Source organism: Crocodylus siamensis, chromosome 13, assembly GCF_052110815.1.
Source record: "Crocodylus siamensis isolate JL-2025a chromosome 13, ASM5211081v1, whole genome shotgun sequence".
In the NCBI taxonomy this organism is placed as follows: Eukaryota; Metazoa; Chordata; order Crocodylia; family Crocodylidae; genus Crocodylus; species Crocodylus siamensis.
In genome coordinates, this window is record NC_143407.1 from 24,285,384 (window position 1) to 24,309,619 (window position 24,236).

General features: G+C 45.4%; 1 protein-coding gene across 7 annotated transcripts in view; it reads right to left on the reverse strand.

The window, feature by feature from the left end:
- UBE2G1 (ubiquitin conjugating enzyme E2 G1) overlaps positions 1 to 24,236 on the reverse strand; it is a 43,434-nt gene that overhangs the window by 10,232 nt on the left and 8,966 nt on the right. For 3 of the 7 annotated variants that reach the window (XR_016439042.1, XM_090026594.1, XM_090026595.1), the window contains exons 2-4: positions 12,702 to 12,804; positions 5,222 to 5,319; positions 3,655 to 3,833 (exon numbers count right to left, since the gene is read on the reverse strand). Coding sequence is in view for 6 of the 7 variants with exons in the window: in XM_090026594.1 (XP_089882720.1) it covers positions 3,655 to 3,833; positions 5,222 to 5,319; positions 12,702 to 12,804 (380 nt within the window). In the remaining variant the exon portion in view is untranslated. Of the gene's footprint in view, positions 1 to 3,654; positions 3,834 to 5,221; positions 5,320 to 12,701; positions 12,805 to 24,236 lie in introns of those variants that run through there. The other 4 variants (XM_090026599.1, XM_090026596.1, XM_090026597.1 and 1 more) reach the window with 4 other exon arrangements.

Consider the following 24,236-nt stretch of genomic DNA (forward strand, 5'->3'; position numbering starts at 1 on the left):
CCACTTCTTGTAAGCTTCCTTTGTGTATGTTAACTCAGTGCAGTTTCTTGCTATGCCAAGCTGGTCTTCTACCATAGTTGCTAGTCTTCCTGGACTCCTTTTATCCTCAGACTGGCCTCTCAAGGGATCCTGCCCATCAGTTCCTTGAGTGAATCAAAGTCTGATTTTCTGAACTCCAGGGTCCTTACTCTCATGCTCTCCTTCCTTCCCTCAAGTTCCTGAACTCCATTTTGTGGTCACTGATGCCCAAGCTGCCAACCCCTCCTATGCTTCCCACCCAGTCTTCAGTGTTTGTGAGTAGCACATATCAAGAAGAGCACAGGCCCTGGTTGGTCTCTCCAACACTTGCACCATGAAGTTGCCCCCAGCACTCTCCAAAAGCCTCCTGGATTGCCTTTGCATGACTGTATTGCACTCCCAGCAGATGTTGGGGTGATTGAAGTCCCCCATGAGAACCAGAGCCTGTGATAAGGAAACTTCTGCTAGCTGTTTGAAGAAAGTCTCATCTACCACTTCCTCCTGGTCTGGTGGTTTACAGCACATACCCACCACAGCATCACCCTTGTTGCTCTCCCCTCTGACCCAAACCCACCCAGGCCTGGGGAATAAGTCTCCATCTCCAGTTTCATACTCAAGCTCTGAGCACTCGTACAGCTTTTACATAAAAGTACAACTCCTCCTCCTCTTCTCCTTCCTGAACAGTTTAAACCCATCCATGAGAGTATCCCATTTCCACCTTTCAGATTATTTCTTTGTTTTTACTGGGGTGCGCACAGGGCTAGATAAACCTTAGAGACTGTAAATGGAAAGCAGATCCAGGGGAAAAAAAAAGCGAGTCTGTCAATGCATCCACAGCACGTGCCCCATACTTTAGGGCACATTCACTTAAAGGAAAATTCAAGGAAAGTTATTTTATCCATTTTAAAATCAAGTATACCCCTTTACGTGACTGACATCTTTACTGCAGACAAACTGGACCCTGCTGCTTGAGCTCTTCCTGCTGCCCTAGTTCAGTGGTGCTTCCAAGTTGGGCTAGCCAGCTCATTTGAAGCTGTAGGCCAAAGCCTCAGTAAAGCTTCTGTTAAGGCCATAACTGTCACCCTTGTTAGACTCAAGACTCAGAAAAAGCCAACTTTTAGCTTTCATCTGTTTCTGGACTATATAAGAGCAGCAATTTTTCTTTTGCGGAAAAACAAGGTGCCACAGCACCCAAGTTGAGAATCTCTGGTTTAGGATGCAGTCCTAACCTGTGTACCTGGAGGGTACAGGTTATGCCAGTAATTCTATTGTTCTCCAACACCTTCCTACATTCCCCTCTATGCCCAGGACAGACAAGTTAACCTGCTGTTCACTGGGGAAACAAAGTCAGCACAGTTTAGCAAAGTGCAGTGCAAAGAATCATGTGATCTACCCCAGAAGCACAGAAGTAGAAATACTAACTCTGGAATGGCACCGCAGTATGGCTACTCCTACTTGGGCTAGGTTACCCGGCTAGTTAATGCTGCATTATATCCTCATGCTTCTTCATATGCTTTCTTACTCTTTTCTTCTCTTTGTACAGATGGTTTGTCATAAATACGCAGCTAACAGTTTCAATCATGAATGCTGCCAAGTACCCATACTATATATAGGCCTAACTTTGGGCTGTTTGGTAGCCTGGCTCTGCCTTCACACAGTGCTATTACCAAAAACCCATGTACAAAACCAAGGGAAGGGAGGGAAACAACTCTGGGTCTGGCTATACTAGTTACATCCCTGCATGAGATGACCTCCAGAGAATTTGTCAGTCCATTCTTTAGCTGTGACAGCTTTACTCCATGTTGACACAGACTGATTTTAGGAAGCTACACTTGGTCATGCCTTACTGTATTTTCTGCTTGTATACTGAACCAACACTGGTTTGGGAGCCCTCATAAGAGGCTAAGAGCAAACCCGTCCCCGCTGACTGAGAACTAGACTGCCAGGCAGAGTGGACCGAGACAAGCGGACTGAATACGACAGTTACCAACCACAATTTTACTTTACAGTTGCCAGGTGGCTGCAGCTGAAAATGTACTTATATAACCACCTTCCTCAAACTTCCGTAGTCTAAAAGGCAGGTACAGTTTGCCTGTACCTTTGAATGTCCAAACTTCAAGTTACTGTTGGCAAAAGTCTTTCCCTCGTTATACTCTGTTACAGTGGTGCTCAGCTTTGAGACTGTGGGCTGGGTAAGTGGCATGGGGCCAATTCACAGGCTGAATCAGGCTCTGCATGACCTTGGATGGCCCTCACATGTGAGGATCAGCCTTTGAGACCAGATACTGTGTCCCACCTCTGCCCCAAAGCACCAGGAATGGGTCCTGGGACCCAGCACCGCCACCCCTCTCGCCATCCCTGTTGGGAGATGGAGTGCCCAAGGCAGCGCGCAGTAGGGGTGTGCGAAACAGGCTGTATTGGATTTGCATTCAGCCTTAAAAATCAGGGACAGCGATTCAATTAGTTGATTCAGATCACTGTCCCCAATTCGATTCTGCCAAATCAGAACCTGAAGATTCATTGCCGATTTGGAAAATCAGCAATTTGGACACAGACACAGCTTTACATGTTTTTTTCTACATACCTCAAAGTACCTGCGTGGCTTGTGAATGCTGCAGTGGTGGGGCAGATGGAGCATCCCACAGGAGGGAGGGGGGGCCTCCACGTGGCGGCAAACCCAGAAGTAGAGCAGAACTACTTCTGGTCTACTTCCGGGTCTGCTGCCGAGCACACGGGGGGCCATGCCCCCTTCCCCCCCAGGATGGTGATTGGCTGTGGGAGGGCCCCAGGTGCCCATCAAGACCCAGGAGGTACCAGCTGCTGAGCCGGGGGATGTGGGAGGCCCCCCTACCAGTGCACTCCCTGGCAGGTCTGGAAGTGCTTTTGGTCCACTTTGAGGTCTGCTGCCGAGAGGACTGGGGAGCCCCCCCTTGTTCCTGTGAGACACTCCAACTGCCCCAGCATCGCAGCATTCACAAGCCACCTGCTAGCTACCTTGAGGTATGTAAAAAAGATATTTAAAAGCTGTGTCTACGTCCGAATCAATTCAGAGGGTTCCAATTCAATTTGGAGAGATTAAAGGGTCTCCCAATTCCATTTGGATTCGGAAATTCAGACACCAAATCAGACCAAATCTCCAAATCGTATCAGGGACCAAAGCTTTGTACAGTCCTAGCATGCAGGGCCTGGGGCTCCCCACAGGTCCAGCCACAAATATGATGGTAGGGGAAAGCAGTAGCAGCGTTCCCCACTGCCAAGTTTCTGGACCCATAGGAAACCCTACAAGATGAATGACATAGTGCCAGAGGCCAGATCTAGCCAGTGGGGTAGGGGTTGTTCATCTCCGTTTCATTCGGATAAATAGATAATCTGCTTCAAGTTTGATTTCAGCATTTTCATCCCTTCCACCAGCCAATAAATGCAGGGCAGATTTAGCCTATAGCAAACAAGCAAGCTATATCCAGTGACCAAGGTACAACGATTTGTAAAAATGACTTTGGGGTCAAAGTTCTGGCATTCAGGCAATGAAGCTTAAATTGTGAAGCCTGTAAGCTTTTTTTTTTTTTTGTATTCTAGTGAAAGCAAAGCACAGTTAGACTCTTACACTAAGCACAATTTACAAATTGGAAGACTTACCGCTGCATCAACGTTTGCAGGAGAATCACCATTGGGATCTGCTAGCATAGAAATTACACTAATCATTATAGTTTCCACTGTGTGGATGGGAAGCCAGCGTTCCTCAGGTTTTTCATAGCCATATTTGTCTTCTCCAGGCTCATGAAGAATAGAAATGCAGACATCGCCATTCTTATCAACTACAAAGAAGAGTACTGTAAGGTATCTTTCAGTGGTCATTAACATGCCAACATGCTACTGCTTCAAGATCCTTTAAGGCAGTGGGGGCCAGCCTTGTTGGCAGATGTGCCACAGATTAGCCTTGTACTAAGTGCCACTCCAAACCCCTTCTCCTGCCTGACCTGCTCTGTGATCCCTGCCTAATCTGGTTCCGTGTTCTCTGCTATTGTGCTGTCTGTCCCTTCCCTGGTCTACTACATGCCACACACAGGTTATTCATTTATAGGTTAGCCACCCCTGCTTTAAAGGATGCTATTCTTTGTCCAAAGGCATTTTGTCTAGTTGCCTTCTAAAGGAGAAGAGAAAATGAAGAGAACTAATGCATTATACATTTCTCCTTTTGTACACCTAGAACAAAATGAGATTTGCCAAGACTCACTAGATCTGCAGTCATGATGCATTTTATAGTTATGGCATTTGTGAAGATTATTTTAATAAGGAAATACTGACAGCTGCATTGCAGTCTTTCCCCTATTTAGGGTTTTTAGAGTTGGAGATTCACTTTCCTATCCAGGGGGCTACAATGTAGATACTGTAGTGCCAGTTTGGGTTGGATCAGCTACAGGATATTTTGATCATCAGATATTGCATCAAGGACCAGTTTGATATTTCCACTTCCAGATGAGTCAAAAGTACTGAACTGGAAATGAGATTTCAAGTTCAGCGAGTCCTAGGCATACATACCAGCAAATGCCCCAGTAAAGAGGTGGTGCATACCTTTTGGATACTAATGAGGAACACAAATCAGGGCATACAATTTCAGAATGGGGACCTGACAGAGTTAAAGGTACTATACCTACTGTGTGACAGTTACTGCTCACCTGCTGTCAGCCTCCAATTACTAACTGAAATGTATGAGTATCCTGGATTTTTTTTAAAAATAGGCATTTTTGTTTCTTCATCTTGTTAGGCCGCTGGAGGCAGACGCATGCTATTCTGCATGTAGGCTTGTCTACAGAGGTGGTTGGTTATGGATCTCCTCGCTCCCCTTTTTGCTTCTCTGGAAGGCAAAATGCCTTAGGACCTTCCAAACCAGCAATTACTAACCTTTTCACTTAGTGATGCAAAAGGCAGTTCTAGAACAAATTTCTACCCCGCCCAATCCTTCACAGGAAGGAACATGAACCTTAACGTAATAAGAGAAACCCCTGGACAGTTGCCAGAAGGCAGTGAAGAAGCTGACACTGATCCCTGAACTTCAGACTCAAATCCTCATGTGGGTGGGAGAGCTAAAATCAAGGCCTAAATATTAGACTTCTTCCTCGCTGCAGACATAAGGTACACATCACTTCTGAATCTCAGCCAGACTCAGTTCAGACAGAATTTTAAGAAAAAGCACAATGCTTACCATTTGGGTGCCAGATTTCCGTGATGAACTTCATTTTTGGCGGCCTGAGAGGATAATCTTTTGGAAAAGTGAGATGTGCCTTAAAAACTCCACCTTCGCTGGGGAATTTAAAAAAGTTCAGTAAATTTGAGTTGCAAAGGACTTTAATTGAAACCTAAAGTTCAGTCAGATAGGTAGTCCTACCACAAATTTAAGCTGACAATACAACTGAAAGTTACCCTATAGCTAGTGCTGTTGCCACAGCAAAAAATTCTGAATGGCTACGATCCTTTAATAAGATACTCCCCCTCCCTACCAAATGCTTATTTCACCATCTTTAGGACATGTTTGTTTTCTACAGCATAGAGTGCTGCTTTAACTCAAATCTCAGAGAGCCTTTAAAGCACAGGTATAGAAATCAACATTTGGTACTAAGTCTATAAAGTGCATTGGGAGCCACTTTAAGATAATGGGTCATCATACTACATTTTAGTGGAGCATCATCATTCCAGACACCTTTAGTAACTGAAAATATCATAAATACCCCCGCCAAAATGCAGTACAACCCAGCAGATACCCACTTATTTTCCACCTGTACATATTTCAAGTCTTGCTCTATTCATATTCTACACATCTGAATTGAGGAATTTCTAGAAAGCTTAGTAAGAGTGCCTCAGTCATTGATTGATCCTTCCAGTGTTGCCCCCACCCACCGACTCACACACGTTCACTGGCAAGTAAGGTGGGATAGAATGACCTCCCCCCACCCTTTTAAATGCTAACATACCTAGCTATTTTTTATTTGGGGGGTGGGGAATAATCAAAGTCAAATTTGAGTTATATAGCAAACTTCCAATTCTAGAGTGAACTTGAAAGATTGGACCTGGCTAGGGCCATTTAAAAACTGAGGAGACCAGGTTGTTCAAGTTTAAAGGCCAAGGAAGATTCAGTCTTAGTAAGCATGGAGCTATACATTCAAAAGCAATAATTTACTGATAGGCTATCTAGCAACAGAAGCATCATATTGGAGCATATACCCTAACTGCAAGTATAGGAATTTCAGAAGGGATGTGAACTGGGAGCGGGGCCTTAAAGATCACACTGTTGAGTATGGCAGCTCAAGTGTGAAAGGTGGCTTACTCAGACCTACCTGTTCTGTTGACAGAACAAGGAGAAATGGTGTCAAGTTGCAGCAAGGGAAGTTTAGATGGGATATTAGGAAGAACTCGCTCACCAGGAGAGTGGTGACACACTGGAACAGGTTACCTAGAGAGGTGGTGGCCCTTAAAACATCCAAATATGGAGATACCAGCTCAACAAAGCCCTGGCTGAAATGATTTAGATGGGAATGATCCTGCTTTGAGCAGGGGGTTGGCCAAGATGACCTCCTGAAGTCCTTTCCAACCCTAGTTTTCTATGATTCTATGGTTCTGAAGTAGCTAGGCAGATGGGAAAGTAGTTGGAGAGATGACCATTTCGTTTTTGTGCAAGAGATGAAACACCCATTTGCCCAGCACAATGTGAAGGGAAGTTTCCTCCATTTTAAACAAGGGGTAGACAGAAGAGACTGGTTGCCTATGTTTGTGTGTAATGAACAGGGGCAGATAGTTGTTAGGAGAGTGATTTGAATGGCCTCGTTCAATTGGAAAAAAACAAGCCACAAGATGAAAAAGCCTCCCCCTTCTCCTCTCCCCCAAATCTGTACTATAGGCAAATGCAAGACAATCCTTCTGAAAACGAAATGAGCTGTAACTGTAGCATAGACTATTTGGAAAGCAGTGACTCAGGATCATAGGAGAGCACCCTAGATGGCAACCTGCACACATGCCCTTGTACAATGCTGTTTCAAACTAGACTACTGCAATCCTTGGTGTGCGAAATTAAGATGCAATCTTCTTCCATAGAGCATTAGCAAGACTCTTAAACCACTGGCAAAGAAAAATAGGATTGGAAGAGACCTGGAGAGGTCATCTAGTCCAACTCCTTGCCCGAAGCAGAATTACCCTTATCCATACCATCCTATATTAAATCCATCATCTAACCTCCTAGTAAAGCTAGTCACAACACAGATGCACTCTAATCTTCTACAGGTAGAGCAGGGGGACCATGGCAGCTAACATCTTGCTGCTGCCTGGATGGTTCCTTCCTGACCCAAAATATGGCAGAGGGGCAAGATCTTCTTGCTAGGAACTTCCAGGTTTTAGTCCCAGCAGGAGAACTAGCACACCCCAGTCAAAATCTTGGCTGCAGACAAACACCCAGTTGTGTCAAGTTGGAGAAATCAATGCAGGAAAATTTCCAGGAAGGAGCATCATAACACTAATCCAAGCACCTTAGGCTGAACATCGTAGTGCTTTTTAAAAAGGAACCCAATCTATTCAGCTATCACAGGGAGAAAAAATAAAATAATATAAAAATAAAAAGCCACCCTATACAAGAATCAGTGTTTAGTTATTTCGATGCAAGAGAACCAAGGCATATTTTAGGGGTCCAGGGGCTTTTCAGAAGAGGCATAATACAGCATAGCTGTAAGTTTACTACTAGAAAATGTCAGTAGGTAATTTAAGTTTGAAAACAGCTTAGAAGGGAAGTTTGCAAACTCACTGGTCTTAGTCCAAGTAGCACACCTTCTCAGAAGACCTGTGCCAGCCTATACAGGAAACCAGACTAGATAGTCATGGCAGTTTCTTATGGTACAAGTTTTGGTGTCATCAGCTTAACTGATCTCAATTAAAAACATTCTGTTGTTGAAATAAGAGCTAAATTACTAAACTGAGGGGCAAGTTCAGCTGTACATGGCAGCCAAGGTACTACACTAATACAATGCAGAACTGAAGCAGAAGCTCTAATTTGGAAGAGAAGTGGCTTGCTTTTATGGACTATTTTAGTCACTCTATTCACACCCGTAAGAAGTCCCAATCCATGGGGCAAGAAAGAAGTTAGCCTTACATGCTATAATGTACAAGCATTTAAAATACCAGTACTTTCCGCTCACTAAATGTTCTTGCTCCACTAATACAGCTTTTGCTAACTGGCTTTTACAATGACATCCAACCTAAGTCCATGAAGGACAGCCTTTCCAATTAGAAGGATCATTTCCACTTGCAAGTGGATACTGTTTAGAAATAGCAAGTCCAGAGGTTGCTGCATTACATTTAGAGGTGCACCAATAAAAATTTTGGGGGCCAATAAACCAGATGTATCAGCCAATACCAATCCAATAGCCAATGTGCAGCCCAGCAGCCTGAAGAGCGGTGTCTGGATGGTAAGTCTGCTGGGGAATGGAGCCAGCAGCTCATCCGAGGGGTGCGGGAGGGTGACTCACCACTGTGCGTACCCCTGGGAGACCATAGGGGCACATGCCCCCCAGATCTGTGTGGGGACGAGGGCAGACTGCTGCTGCACACTCACGAGCTGCACCAGGCTCTTCCCAGTGGCTGCATTCAGGCAGGGCGGGGCAGGAGGTGGCAGCACTAGAGTTCTCCTCCCAATGCCGCCACCGCCTGCTCTACATGGCCTGAAAGCAGCCGCTGGGACGAGCCTGATGCAGCCGAAGAGCATGCGGCAGCAGTTTACCTTTGCCCCACACACAGATCCAGGGGGCACATGCCACCCCCCATTCCCTGCCCCCCATGTCTCCTGTGGGGGAACACACAGTAGCAGGAGCTGCCCCCCCCCGCAACAAACTGCTAGCTGTCCGGCACCCCGCTCCACCTGGGCAGTGCCTGCTTCTGCCCCAGCTCCAGCCCTACTGCCTTCCCCACTACAGGGGTCTTGATCTGCACCCCATCCCCCACCAAAGACTTACCGACCAGACAGTGCTCTCTTCATGCTGCCAGGCTGCACTCCTGACCACGGGCATGCTGCAGTTGTGCACATGCACGCGGCATTTAGAAAAAAAACCCTGCCACGAGCCAAAAAAAGCCGACTGCTGATAATTTCAATTTTCCTTTTATCGGTGCTGATATGACGTGGACTGATGTATTGGTGCACCTCTAATTACATTCTGGGCAGATTCAGCAGCTGGTAGTTTCCAAGGCCAAACAAGACATGCAGATGTTTCTCAGATCATAAAACACATAAGTCTTATGATAAGAAGTACAGAACTGAGCATACTTCTAGTATGATCCAGGCACAAATCAAGATCACACTAGTTGACTTGCAACGGGGTAGGGTAGGGAGATGAAGACTTAACTTCATTAAATAGCATGTTTTGAACTCAGATAAGTGGGAGTGCATCCAGGATGTCAAATTAGCTATTCTACCTGGCTCAAGTCTTGTGTTCCTCGAGGGCAATTATTTTGGCTGGCAGGACACTTAGTTTTGGGTAAGTTGTTGAGGGCCACACAAAATAATGTTACAGTTGATGATGTTTTAATCTATAAAATGTGTTTAAGTTACATTTTCTGAAAGATTATAATTTCAAAAACATTTTTATCCTGGCAAGTCTTTGAGTAGTGTAAATAGAAATGATTGCATATCAGCTCAAAATAAAGTTTTACTCTTGTACACTGTGTATATACAGAGTAGGGGGAGGGGTTGTGGGGGGCTGCCTGCATGCTAGGTCCTGGGAGCTGGTTGGGTAGCACATGAAGCAGAGCTCCTCTGGGCGGTGCAGTGCTGGTGTCATCCATCAGCCGTCCCCCTCGCCTCCCCAGTCTGGCCCATGGTGCTCTACATGGGGCCGAGCCCTGTCCACTCCGGTCTGTACCCATCTCATGCCCACTGGCAGCACAGTCCTAGCCCCAGCCTCGGCCAGTGCTCATTGTACCAGGCAGGCAAAGCAAGTGGAAGGCAGCTAGGATCTGCCCAGTTGCACTTTCCCTGAGCAGTGCAGCAGGAGGAGCTGCTGGGGGCAGGAGACTAGCTGTACCTGGGCAGCTGCAATAGCAAGCCTACCAGGAAACTGCATGCTGGCTTAGGCCAGGGCAGTGCTGTTGGTGGGTGTGGGGCTGGAAGGAGAACCTGGCGGCGGGGAGGAAATCAGTCCCATCCAGAGCACGGCATGGGCAGCTGCAGGGTGAATACAATTAATTGGTGAGCTGGATCCTGCCCACCCGCTGTATTTTGACCACCCCTTGCTCTAGAGACAGACTTCTGTGCATTACACATTATACCTTTTTGGACCCAACAGTTTTTAGAGCAAGTTGTTTGACTTTATTATGAAGAATCCCCACATCCTACCAACCTCCCTCTTGGCAGCAACTGCTGTCCCTTATTGCTCAGGTTCTCCCTTGCCTCACTGGAAAGGGGGGCAGCGTTGAGAGCTCTGCAGCTACTTCTCTGCCTGGCTAGGAAAAGTCCAGAGAGAGCAAGCTGACTGCTTGATCAATTCTGTCCAGCAGAAGACCGGCATTTTAGAGAGAGCTCTCCCCACCATCCCTCAAGAAAGGAGAGGGCCTTGAACCTGTTCAGAAACATGTTACAGGTTGTGCTGCGGTAGGCTGACGTGATGCTGCCACCATGCTGCGGTAGGCTGACGTGATGCTGCCACCACCACTTCTGTGCAGCCCAGTGCGCAAGCTCCAGCAGGCAGGAGCAAACACTGCCTGGTGCTGCAAGCAGGGGAGCCGCTTGCCTCCGTGCCAAGCAGCTGCTACTGCCACATGCAGCCCCCATGGGCGAGCCTGGAGCTGACACGGGGCCCAAGCTGGCAGCAGGGGTGGGTTATGAGCTGGTGTCGAGCGTGGGAAAAGCAGCCCCACCAATGCCCTGTGCTGCAGCTGCTCACAGCCCATGTGGGGCTGCCTGTGCCTGCTCAGGACAACCCTGTGTAGGCTGAGAGAGGCTGCAGCAGGCAGTGCGGGGCTGCTTTTCCCCCCGTGCTCAGCACCAGCTCCTTCCCTGCCGGCGAGCAGGGGATCAGGGCTGCGTGCTGCCCCCGTCTGTACCGCGGGGCTGGGTGGCACACTGGGTACGAGTGGGCACGGGAGCACAGGGCCTGCACCAGTGTCCCAGGGCCAGTGCCAGCAGGGATACAGGGATCCTGGCCAGCAGGGGCTCTATGGAGCCGGGCCAGCTCCTCCCCTCTCCCTGCTTGTGCAACTCAGCCTGGCTCCACAGACCCCTGCCAGCCTGCGCCCCACCAGCAGTGGCCCTGGGACACTGGTCCCAAGATGGTGACCAGGGGGCAGGGCACCTGTTAAGGGGCATGGCTACCCATGCGGCCCTTGACAGCTCGCCAAAACCAGGTAAGTGGCCCTCCGCCCAAAATAATTGCTTGCCCCCGTTTTACCTTCCATGTAAGCCTGTAATGGGTACCACCACTGGGGAGAGAGGGGGGTTGGGTGGGCACAGCTGGTGTCTTCAGGTATATGCTCTGCATTTCATCAGTTTAAAAGATCAAAGCCAACTGCTTCCATATCAAAATATATGGAAAAAACCCACAAGTAAAACAAAACAAAGTGAACAGAACAATACAAAGGGGAAAACCCTATTTGTGACCAAATTACTCCAGTGTTATTACGGCTTCAAAGAGGCCTTTGACAGTGAGCTCATTCTGCTTTACTATAATTGCAGTTAAAAGCCAAGCAATATTTATTAAGGTGTCACCCCTGGCTATGATGATGCAAGGTTACCTGTTACTGTTAGAGCGAACTAATTTTGCACTGCTGAGGAGTTCTAGGTCTGATGTAGATTTTGGTTTGTATTTATGTGCATGCATGCGTATGTGTGTGGGTGGGGGGGGAAATCAGAAAGAGAAGGTTCATTGCAAATCTCAAAAGGTTTTATTAGTGTACTGGAACAATTGTCAAAAAAAGCCACTGTCTCTTTGTTTTTTAAAGCGTGGCTCCTACTTTAAGAAGCCACTTAGATCTTACTGTAAAAAGTCTTAACGGGAAATCTCAGTAGTTCCAGCAATGAACACCTGACATTTAGACACAGACTAAAGAAGCTTTAAGTATTCTAGATTTAGAGAGACAAATTTTACATAATGGAACGTGAGGAATTAAGTTTGTGGATTGGAGTTTGGAGGTTTTGTTTTTTTTTAAAACCAGGCAGCAACTTGCATTACTCAAATCTACTGCCCTGTGTGTCCCCTTGCCTCCTCACCTCCTATAAAAAATTTGACAGAAGCAACATTAAGAGATCTGCTACACTTACTTACTTGTGCAGAGGAGCAAGGAGATCCCACAAGCCCCTCCATTCTCTCCCTCCCAAAACAGAGGGCCAGGGAAGATGGTACATACAGCACTAGGGAGGGTGGACAGCTTCCTAAGTAGTTATCTTTGAGGGAGAATTTGCATAGTGGTTTGGCTAGTACAGAGATATTTACAAGGTAAAATTTAGTCCTGTAAATATATAGCCACATGAATCAGCAATAAGCCAGCACTAACCAGTTCAAATCTTACTGCCTGTAACTCAGGGTTAACCCAAAAATGATATATATATATATATATATATATATATATATATATATATATATATATATATATAGCTGCTTATCTGTCAGCAAGCAATAACAAAAGACACTCAGCTTCAGTATGATGCTAGTACTTACTACAGTGTATCTGGAGGGCCAATAATAAGGACTTCCCATCGGTAAAGATCATTGTCGTCTATTAAGCCTGCTGAAAAGCCTTCCACTGGATTTTTGTTGAGCTCTGTTTAAAAAAAATAAAGAAAAAGAAAAAAAGAAAAAAAAAAAAGCTTGCGTGAGTGTGATTGTAAGCATATTTGTTATGTGCTTGTTATTTTGTGGACTTCTGTGCGGCGGTTAAGAAATCCTATCATGAGCAATTTTGAGATTACTGGTTGGAATCTGGCCTTAACCCCTTACCAGCTACCATCAATTACCTCACTTCTACATAGTAACCCTGGGGCCTGGTGAACAGACATCTGCATCATTATCTTGTGGTCTCAGAAGATAGACTAGGGGGTGGCAGAAAAAGGGGAAGCCTCTCAAAAAAGGAATCCCTCTTTAGAGCATAAGTTCCAAAACAAATCTGCTGGGTCACTGGATAGTACTAGAGAACCAATTATGCCAAAATTTAGTTTAGTACTCCTTCGGTGCACCTACACAAGATTTACCGTGGAGCTGATTAATCAGCTCTGCAGTAAAGTCTTAGCGTCTACACATACACCCCTACTAGGCCTTAGTAAAAACTAACAAACACCTCTGTAGGACACTACTTGTAAAACAGAAGTACTATCCTCTGGCAGCATTAGTTAAAGTCTTTAAATAATGCCACCACAAATAAGAATAATACCTGTAAATTGTCTTGAAAAAGAACCATCCTCATGTTCATGCCCCAGTCAGCCCCTCCACAGCACGGTGATCTAGGAGGGAGCAGGCTGACCTCCCGGGTCCCCTGTAAGCTGGGGCTGCTCTTACCCAGCACAACGTGCTGTGGTCTCAGGTGCACGTGTAACATGGCACCCAAGAGCAATCAACTCTGAGCTAACTGTGCCAAGGTTTACTGCGTCACTAATACTATGTGTAGTCGCATCCCCTGTGTTGCATTCTCCAACAACTATGATCATAATATTTAGCAAGAAGAGCTACAATGCAGAAGGCAAGATTGTAGAGTATTTCCTGCTATAGGTGGAGAGAGTGAGCATCTGCCTCACCTGACCCTCACAAAAGGAACAAGGAGCTAATGAATCCAAGAGACCTGAGGAGCCAAATGCTGCTAAAATTCATCTGGATCAAGTAGCTGGTTAGACTTTAATCACACCAAAGCTAACAGAATTACAGGTTAAATCTGCTGCGTTTCAGTCTTGCCCACTAGGGATAAGATACTTGGATCTTGCCACTTGTGCTTCTAGACTGATGATTAATTGATATATGGAAGTCCTGTACAAGTCCAAGAGCACTTCTGAAATAAATAGTCTTTAGATGATTTCAGTTAAGTCTACTTCCAGAAAGCTCTCAAATGGAGTGCCTCTTAAAAGCTAAAGAAACCCTCACTCACTGTACTACAACAAGTTTTAGTTTCAAGATGTCAGTCAGCCTTCAAGTCACTTTCAGTCAAGTTAGAATTACTACATATCTGAAATCGAGGAATGAAGGTGGAGATGTGAGGGTGTGGCTTCTGCAGCAGTTACTATTTGCAAAAAGTAGTTGTAATAACTGCTCAGCAATAAATCCACTAGGTTTATGCCGACTGCTGCTCTCCCCCAATAATCATCATAGGAGGACAGAAGCCAGTATGGTTTCCACCACTCAAAGGAGCAAGTAGCCAGCACTACAGCTGTTCAGTTAGATGTTAAGGGTCTAACGTATTAAGATGAATGCAAATACCACTGTCCCTTCAGAGAAATTATCTTGAAAAAACTGGAGGAACCAATTATTTAGAAACATTTTCTGAAGTTACATACTTAAGCGCAACTTTGAGATCACATTTGCATTCCTACAGCGCAGAAGTTTTGCAAAGAGCAGCAGCTGAAGTTGCTGCCCAATCGTTCCTTGGAGGTCAGATAAGCTTTGTTCTCCCTAAAACGTCTTCCCTCTCAGAGGGGATGACTTGATTTTTACACAAGCCAGATCAGCTACAGGTTTGATGAAACTCCATCTAGTAGCTACTTAAAAAAAACCCCCAGAAAACCAAAAACCGAGAACTGCAGTTACAGGACTCCTTAAATACACTCTAGAAGCTGTCTGATCTGCAACTGGAATAAACTGAAAGGAAATCTGAAAGCCAAGCATAAAAAAAAAAAAAAATCTTAACTGTAACCTAGGAAGTAGTTCTGAAGTGAATAAGAGAGCATATTCCACCTTCCACCATGACACCCACCCACCCAGGCAAGAATCTTCGGACATTTGCAAGATCATTTTGATCCCCAGGAATAACAAAAACTTCCCAAATAAGTATATATCGAGGATGTAAGCTTAGAAAGTCCATGCTACAACTATTTGTTCAGGTAGTCTAAAAGTTCTGTGATTTCAGCTTAGGCTAAAGACTTTGGTTCCCATCTTTAGAGGAGTAGGATAGAGACAAGTAGCAGCCAAGCCCACAGATGAAGGAAATGCTAAAGTTTCTATTTACAGAGGTCTACCAACATGTTTCAGCATCCAGCCTGCTTGGATGCTGAGATAACATGCCCAGGTAAAGAATTATACCATCATTCAGAAGAGGAGTGATGCAATGGGTGAAGAAGCATAACAGTTTTGCAAACAAATGGCACAGCTGAATTCAGGCTGAAGCTATCCACTGGGCCTGATCATCACTTTTTGAAAGGCTATGGGAAGAAGAAGAGACTTCTACCTACTCTTATTGGGCTTCCAAGTATTTTTACAGCATCAAGTACAACCCCTTTTCAGGGCAGCACGTGCTATTGGTGCTTAGTCTAGTTATTATACATATTATACTGCAGAGTTTGGGGCTCATTCTCCAACCCCGCCCCCCTTCAGCATTCAAACACACACACAGTGAAGATGCATAATTCTTTTGCTGGGCCACAGTTGATGCTAATAAAGGACAGGTACTCAGCCAAGGCTAGTTCAAGGGAGGGCTTTGGCTCTTTATCCAGCTGTGCTTTATTCAATCAGGAGTTAGCATGCGTACTCCTTAGCTACCATCTTGCTATGCCTACCAGCAGGTATTGCCATGAACAACCAGAGCCCCACCTGACTCTGAAACAAAGAAAAGCACTCATTTTGTATGTCTGTCATTTAAACCAATATACAAAGATAGTCAAACTACTTGCATCTTTGTTAGAACTGTTCCTAAGTATTAAACTGCTTCATGTGTGTATGTGCTGTCATGATCAAGGGAAGCGAGCCCCAGTACCCAGCACCTCCAAATACTGGCAACAGAAGCCAGCCTCTAGGGCTGATCCTTTTAAGAGCACAACCAAAGTGGGAGGGAAAGGGGGGCAGTCAACCATCATGGCAGTGGAACACAAAGGAGAAGACCGATACTTGAGCTGGAAGTCAAAATACTCAGTCAAGGAGCAATTCCACTTGCTCTTCCCCTCCCTCGGAAAGAGGAAACAGAAAACAAAGAAAAACCCAACTCATTAGCTTGCAGCCTCCCTGGCCAGATTTTTTTGGGTAACAATTACAATAAAACAAAAAAGCCCACAAAACACTGTCTGGAAAGACTTTAGTTATGCACATGGTCAACACACTTGATTTAAGGTGCAACTTGCCTGCGTTGTAAATGTAGCCTGTGGCAGCAAGTTCAAAAAGGACTTGTTTGCACTGCATTTCTGTGAAGTCACCCAGAAAGAAAACTAGATAAAAACAACATGAGCCACAGCTACAGTTCCCCATTTAATCCAATTCACACCAAACTACCAGGGCTCCCTCCCCCTCCTGCCAGTATAGTCTTTATACAAATCCAAAAGCAAAGCAGCAGCAACAAAATGACTAAGCAGAAACAGCCTGATAGCTAAATGCAGAAGCTATGTATGGCATCTAAACTTTTCAATTTGCCATTTCACTCAGTCTGCTACTGCACATGAACATTTCTGTAGTGCTCTCACTGAAGACTGCCATTTACTCTGCCTAATGCAAAAACCAAATTTCAGAGTCTTGTACAGTTTCAGCAAGTTACATGTAGAAGCAAATGCCAACCCCCCTCCCAAAAAAACCCAAAACCAAAAAAAACACACAACCCCCCCCCCCACCACCACCCCGAACTATGGCCACCTGCCCAACGAAGCTGCAGTGCAGCTATGGCTACTGGTGAAGCAGCCCGTATTACAATTGCTTCTACTGGTGCACACAGTTTTGATTACGACAGCTATATTTTGCTTAATTGAGGTCAAGGAAAGATCACAGTTTAGTTTTCCTTTGTCCATGCACCCCAACACCACGGCACTGGAAAAAAGTGATGGCTGACATCTTGTTGCAAGCGCTGGCAGTTTCCATCATTCCACTACCTGAAGAGTAAGAGTATAAGAAATAGCAGCTTCATCCTAGAGAGAAAGCTGCTGGAAGCTTCACTCAACCTACTTCCCCATTTCCTTTCTAGGACGGGGCGGGCAATTATTTTGGGCAGAGGGCCGCTTAGCAAGTTTCAGCAAGCCATTGAGGGCTGCATGACAGGCAGCCAGGGGCACAGATATTAAATTTTTAAAATTTTTCCAGGGGCCCCGTGGGCCAGACAGAGTAGCCTGGTGGGCCACTTCCAGCCTGCAGCGTGCATTTTGCCCATCCCTGCTCTGGAAAGTCATGCTATTTGCATTTTGATTTCAGATTGGTTGCATGGTCTACTGGGGATTTATTTGCCCTCAACCTGCAGCTATGCTTTCTTCCATCCCGCAAGTCACTGCTCAGGCTTCAAAGACCCTTCCCCCCCATCTCCAACAGAAGGGAAAATGGGGACAGAGGACTGCTCCAGTCATGGAGAGCTTTCGTTTTTAGTGCTATGATTATGACTAGGGATCCGGGTTTTCCATTTCCCACAAGAAAAAAAAGAAAAAAGAAAGGAAAGAAAAAGCCTACAGATTTTCCCCACTCACCAGAGGAAAAACACAAGTTTCTCATTTTAGTGGAGAAACCCGTGTTTTTTGCAGTTTTGCAAAGAGCTCTCCACGGGCTGGTAGAGTTCCAGCCTGCAAAAGGCTGGAAGGGAGCAGGAGGAGGGCAGTGAGGTGGGGGCACCATGTGCACTTGGCTGCCAGGCAGTCTGGAGAGCAGCTCTTACAGGTAAGGGAAGATTGAGGCCCCCACAGGAAGGGAGGGCATTAGGCAGCGTTACCTCTCAGCTCCATGTTCTTGGGGAACCCTGACACAGGACAGACTGTCTGACTCACAAAGAATTGTCCCCCCCAGCTAAACAAACTGATTAAGATGCAGTGAGAGACGCACCTAAAACGCTCCAGATAAGGGTGACAAGAGTGAAACAACTGCCCTAGGTCTCATTTGCATCTGAGATGAGACCAGATGACCATTCATTTACATGAGAGATGGAGAACAGAAAGCCTGAAGCAGAGACAGCAGTGAATTCTGGGATCAGCGAAGCAGCACAGCATGATGGGGAAGCTGTGTTCCAAATGCTCAACCCACACACCCAGCTCAGGACTTATCAGACCAGTTCTAATCTGGATTTACAAAGGACTTTTCCTTCCCCCCCCTCTAAGCAAAAGTAAGTTTACTAGGCATCTCGGGCCGTACAATCGCCGGTCCCACTATGGGAGGCCTATGGAAACTTAATTGGCTAAAACTCAGTTGCCGGGTTAGGGAATGCTGAGGCAATACACCGAGTCCGAGGGGGTATGGATAACATGTGAGCAATCGTACAGGGTTCAATAACAGCATCCAGCCCATTGGAGCCTTGACCGCAAGTGCTGTCATACTTTTCCCAAGACGACTGGTGGAAGTCCTCTCCACAACAGGTTACGAACACTTCAACAAGTGCCTTAAGTCTGTTAAAAGACTATAGTAAGATCTGGAAAAGTCATGCTAAGCTGAGGCTTGTTCACAGCAAGTAAAAATCCAAAACCCTGATGCTGCAATCTATTGTTTCTGAAGACACCAGGAGATATCCCATCAAGTATATCTGCTATCCATAGGAATGTCAAGCTGGCTCCCAAGTAGGTGTTTCCTGAGTATCAATCAAGTTCCTGAGATGTTCCAACCAGATAACCCCTTGTCAATAGAAAAGACAATTTGATTTACACTATTGAGAATGCCTGAAAGCAGCTGAGCTGAGGGTATAAAAATCTGTAAAAGCAGCAGCAGTGTGTGCGCTGATACCACCCGCTTTCTTCTGGAGAGGCTGCAGGAGGAAGATCATCTCCCTTCAAGGATCGTGCAGAGAACTCTGACCTGTCAGCTTTGCAACCCAAGTGCCTTGGACTGGTGAGATCCCAGCTCTCTCTCTCCAAACATAGATTTCTGAACCTGAACTGTATTAGTTAAGCTTGAGCTAAGTTTCCCAAATACTTAGTGAAACCAGGGTATATTGTGACTGTTTGCGTTTGTTTTTCCTTTGCATGTCTATTACTACTAGTGTCAATATATATATTTCATCTACTTAGCAATAAATAACTTCTTTAGTCAAACTGGTGGTAATTGGGTATATTTTTCCTTCTTTACTTCTTTCCTCCACTTGCTCTGCAGCAACGCTCCTTTTACCCAAGCTAAAGATCCCTGTGTAGCCCCAAAATACTGTGGGGTCTGCTTGTCAAGAGGCTAAAAGATTGGGACATGCTGAGTTTGAAACGCATACGGGAATCAGCTTGTACAGGCTGATTGACCCAGTTTGGCTCAGATGTGCCCTAATGAACTGAATGCTGGCCCATGAGGGTGTCATCTGGACACCTGGCCCGATTCAGAGGTATTCTGTTTAACTGTGTGCTTGTGTCTGACTGTAGTTATTGTTGCTCTGATGAACTGATTCTTGGCATATGAGGGTGTCAGCCTGTCCATGCTGATCAACCCAGCCAGGTCAGGCATGTCACGTTAATGCGTGTGTGTTTGAGTGTATGACTGATTTGGGGACTGGAGGAACCCAGCCCCACTGAACTGAGTCTTGCAAGATAGCTCCACTGGGGGTGATGGCTTGCACGGGGAGAGATACAGCTCCATATAGAAACACCAGTAACACAAGCAGCACATTAACAGAATTACCAAGACCCTAGCCCTCATAAATGAGCACACCCCAAAGTAGTGGGCAAATCTGGTAACAGCAGGGCTGGGACTGCTGTTGCCCAGCCTGGTGATGCATGGTTCTTGGGGCTGGGAGGGTGGGGGAGCTCCCCCCCACTGCACACATTCCCAGGGGATTGGGGGGGACCCATGCCCCCCCAGATCTGAGCACAGGGCAGGCTGCCTCCATAGCCCAGTGGATGTGACCCGGCCCTGCAGGGAACAGCAGGGCGGCACGGGGATCTCCTTGCAGCTGTGAGCTCCATGCTGCCCGGAGGATGTGTCCCCAGCCTGCATAGCAGTGAGGAAAACAACAGAGCTGTGCACAACATCATTGTTTCGACATCTGTTGCACCATTTCAAAGCACTGTCCTGTTTTGCTGAAACAGTTTCGGTGTTTCGCCCATTGGCTACAATAGGGAATCATGAAAATGCTTAAAACCTTGTCCTTTCTTGCCCGATTCAGATGAAAACGCAGGGATGGTAGCCCCTTCCAAGGGCATGAACCCTGCCAATTTTTAAGGAGATGGGTGCAGAGGTTTCTCAGAAACTGCACCTCAGAATGCTAAAAGCATAACTCTTGATGCTTGCTGGCAGCGGCAGCCTGCCATCATCCTGCACGCAGATCTGAGGGCCCATGCCCCCAGGAGGGCAGACCTTTGGATCTGCACTGGATAAGAGGGGCTGCAGAGTTGCTCAGAGCACAGCCCTAGCCCTCCCCTGCCTCCCACCACCAGGCTGCTTCAAAATATGAAACATTTAGAGTATCCTCATTTCATTTCAAGGCTGTTTCAGAGCTTTTTGTTTAGTTTTGATTTTGCTGTTTTGAGCTTGGAACAGCTTCGAAACTAAACGCTCGGCAAAATTTCATACAACCATAGGAAACAACCCCACACTGCTGCCAAGCACGCAGGCGACGCATTGCTATGCGGAGCTCAGAGGCAGAGAGGTTTTAAGCAATGCAGACCTCAGAGGCAAAGAGATCCCCACACAGCCCCACTGTTCCCTGCAGCGCTAGGTCACAGAACCTGGGTCCCTGGCCCCATAGCTCTGGCAACTGGGAGCCCCCTGTGGCAGCCCCCCCACAAGACCTTTCCTTTTAAAGTTGCAGATTTTTCCGGTTATCAGAATTTCTTATTTTTTTGCAAAAAAAAAAAAAAAAAAGAGAGAAAGCCAGGATCCCCGATTAGGACGAATTGTGTAGTTACTCGTTTGTTTGACACTATGCTCCTGCAATGCAGCCCACTAGAAGCCATCAATGTTTGGGGGTGGGAAGAAACGAGTTCCTCCCTATTATTCGTTTCCCCATACCCATTACAGGCTAGTCCCCTGTTCGGACAATACTGGACTTAAATTGGCTAAAATTAAAAAACAGCTTCTTATTAGGACGGAGGGGTTTCCAGAGAACTGTATGCTGTCTATCTTCCTCCTGTACTGGTTTAGTACAAGCTACATTCATCTAGTCCAGTCCAGTATCTTGGCCACGTCTTCCACTTCTATCACTTCACAGCATGTTAAGAACATGGCCAACAGGAGCCATTTAGCATACTAGCCAAAGTAAGCCTCATGGTAATTTTAGTTTTGAAGTAAGATATTTCTCATGACTAATGTCCATTCTGGAGAGAGGGAAGGAAGTCTGCCATGATAAAAATAACTTTTTGGAGCAGTGGTCCCTATCAACTGACTTGGCAACCATTCCTGATTCAGTCTTCAGATTCAAAGGATCAGCTGGCTTGGACACTTGCCTCTGTGTGTAGCACCCCTATGGAAGACTGTAAATGTTAAAACCATTTAAAAAAAAAAAAGCTGCAAGTATTGGTAATCAGGTGTTGTAGTTGGTTCCTTGGTTTTTCATGTTATTTTGGATTACTGAAATTTCAGTCAGCAAATCGCAAATTCAACTTTGACAGAAGTATAAGTTTAAGACTCATGGACATGGCTGTAAATGACTTCCTTGTATGAAGAAAAAAAAAAAAGGACAAACAACCTCCCCATCCTCCCAAGCACACTCCCATCTCTTCTGTACCATCCACAGTTTAAAAAAAAAACAAACAAAAAAAAAAAACCAGTTTACTAGGTTTACTTTGCTTGCCCAGGCTCCAGTACGTCACGAGGCTCATCTATACCCCTGGCAACCTGCTGTTGCCATCTCCATCATTTGTTAAAAGTTTAACAAGACCTGAACTTGGATTGTCCATCAAGAGTCGTTTTGTGGAACGACTCTAATGTTGGTTGGTTTGTTTTACTCTTTGGTAGCTGACCTGAAAGAACCCATATTTTTCTATCCAAGTCTTTATTGAGCACCTTGCAAGTAATCCTGTAAGTCTATAGCCAGCCAAAAGACTACTTGCTACACATGCTACTGGGTTGAACATGAATAGACAGACTCAAGCCTTAAAACATTATTAAATACTTTCATGTCACAACACTCTCAGGGCTTTAATATTCCAATCATGCACAAGTACATAAGCCCTTCTGCCAACAGTAGCTTCAGAAGCCCAGCTTGGGTAGTCAGTTTTATACAGTTTTTCCTAGCGACACTAAGCCTAGACAGATGCACAATGAAAGGTGCATAACCGGATGGTGTCCGTGTAGTAAGGGACAGATAGTTTGTTTCAAAGCATCTTGGAAGCATTTTAAGATTTTCTGAAGTACATTTACCATGACAGTTTTCAGCAGCTTAGTGAGATTCTTATAACAGCCCCATACAATATAACAGAAGTACAACTGAAATCTAGAAGTTTAACAAAACCAATAAAGCTACATACACACATGCAAGTTAAATACAACCAAATTATTCATTTGTCCTGAACTGGGACAAAGACCTTTACAGCCTGATCAATTACAATCCAGTTATTGCTACAAGTTTCATTTTTTTAAGCTGGTGTGCCACTATTTGGGGGAAGGATAGTACTGGTGGGGTTAAGAAGGGGGGCATGTGTGTAAATCCACAAGAGTTGAGTTATTCATGAGATACAAAAATGGTTCGACTGATCAGCGTTTGGATGAAGCAGTTTATTTTCTTGCCAAAGCTTTCAGCTTCTACCCTTGTTCCATTTTTGGGAATTTAAAATGTTGAAAGTTGTACCATACTACCACCTGGAAGTTACAGAAGTTGAATGGACATGAACATTACTTTGCTACAGAAGAAATGTATATAGTCCCGCTCAATAGTTTTTGTGATTTTTTGAAGAGACTAAGTTTTAGAGTTACAACACACTTTGGGCATATAATCCAAGTTTGTACAATGCTCTGCATTTAAGATATCCTCACTTTCTCCAGAAAACCCCAGATAATAATGGATGGTATGGATCAGCATAAACTGATCTACAACCACGGCACAGCAGGCCACTTGCAGGGGAAATCCAAGTGCATTAAAATACCTTACATAAGAGCCACAGCTCACAAAAATTGTGTTTTCGGTGAGCATCTTAGTAGCATCTGACAATGACATGCCACATGAATAAGGGCACATCATTTAGTCTCTGCCAAACTGATTCCTCCACTCCATTTAGCAGTCATAAGGATAAAACATATCAAATAAGGCAAGTTCTATGTTATGTGAACACTTGAGTTAACATAGTACTGCAATTGCTCTTACAAACTCCAGGTGAAATTCTCTATGTAAAAACAGGTAGAGTGCAGAAATACACCCTTCAGCGAGGGAAGACAAGTTCTAAAGTTCATCCAGGCTCCATTACTAGCTACTACAGCATGTTAGTGCTACCTAGTATTGATTAGTTGGATGAAGGTTTTCCTCATCTTTCAGTGGTCACTCCGAGAACTGCTGGAGAATCCAGTTTACCTGAATTGCTACAGCAACTCTTGTGAGACAACTGAATGCTGAAGACAATTCAGATTGTTAAAAGGAATCATAGTGAACAGTGCCTGACTTGCACAGTAACCAGGAATACGTCTACCACCAATAAAGTCATTAATATGCCTTCCTAACTGGCTTGGGAGGACTTGGCAGCGCTGAAAGCTGGAAGATTTGTACAAAGAACAGAACAGGACTGCTAGTCATACAGCCTGCCAAAAGGGGGCAGGGGGAAGGGTGTCACAAAAAGTTAATCCAGGTAACAGGATAAAAAGACTCCATATAGTCTTCATTTAAAATCGTGCTCAACAACCAATCTCTAGATGATTTCTTGTTCTGCATTTCCCATTCAAGTCTGTTCTTAAAAAGGCTTCTTGTTGAAGAACAGCTACTGTGAAGTCAGCCAAGGAACATCCAGAGAAGTTAGTGTTCTCCCATGGGCACTTGCAGGTTTTTTATTTTTTTTGGAGATGAAGTTAGATGGGTGTTCGTTCACTCTTACACATAGGGATCACCCCATCTATCTAAAGACAGCAGAGGGGCACTGTAAGCAGGTGGCATCTATGTTGTTGCCAGACCTGAGGGCAAATGAACCTTGGATGTAACAGTGTTATTCAGTTCAGCAATGATGTCTGTATTGATCCGAGACCAAACCAGTTTAATGGCTATGACTGAAC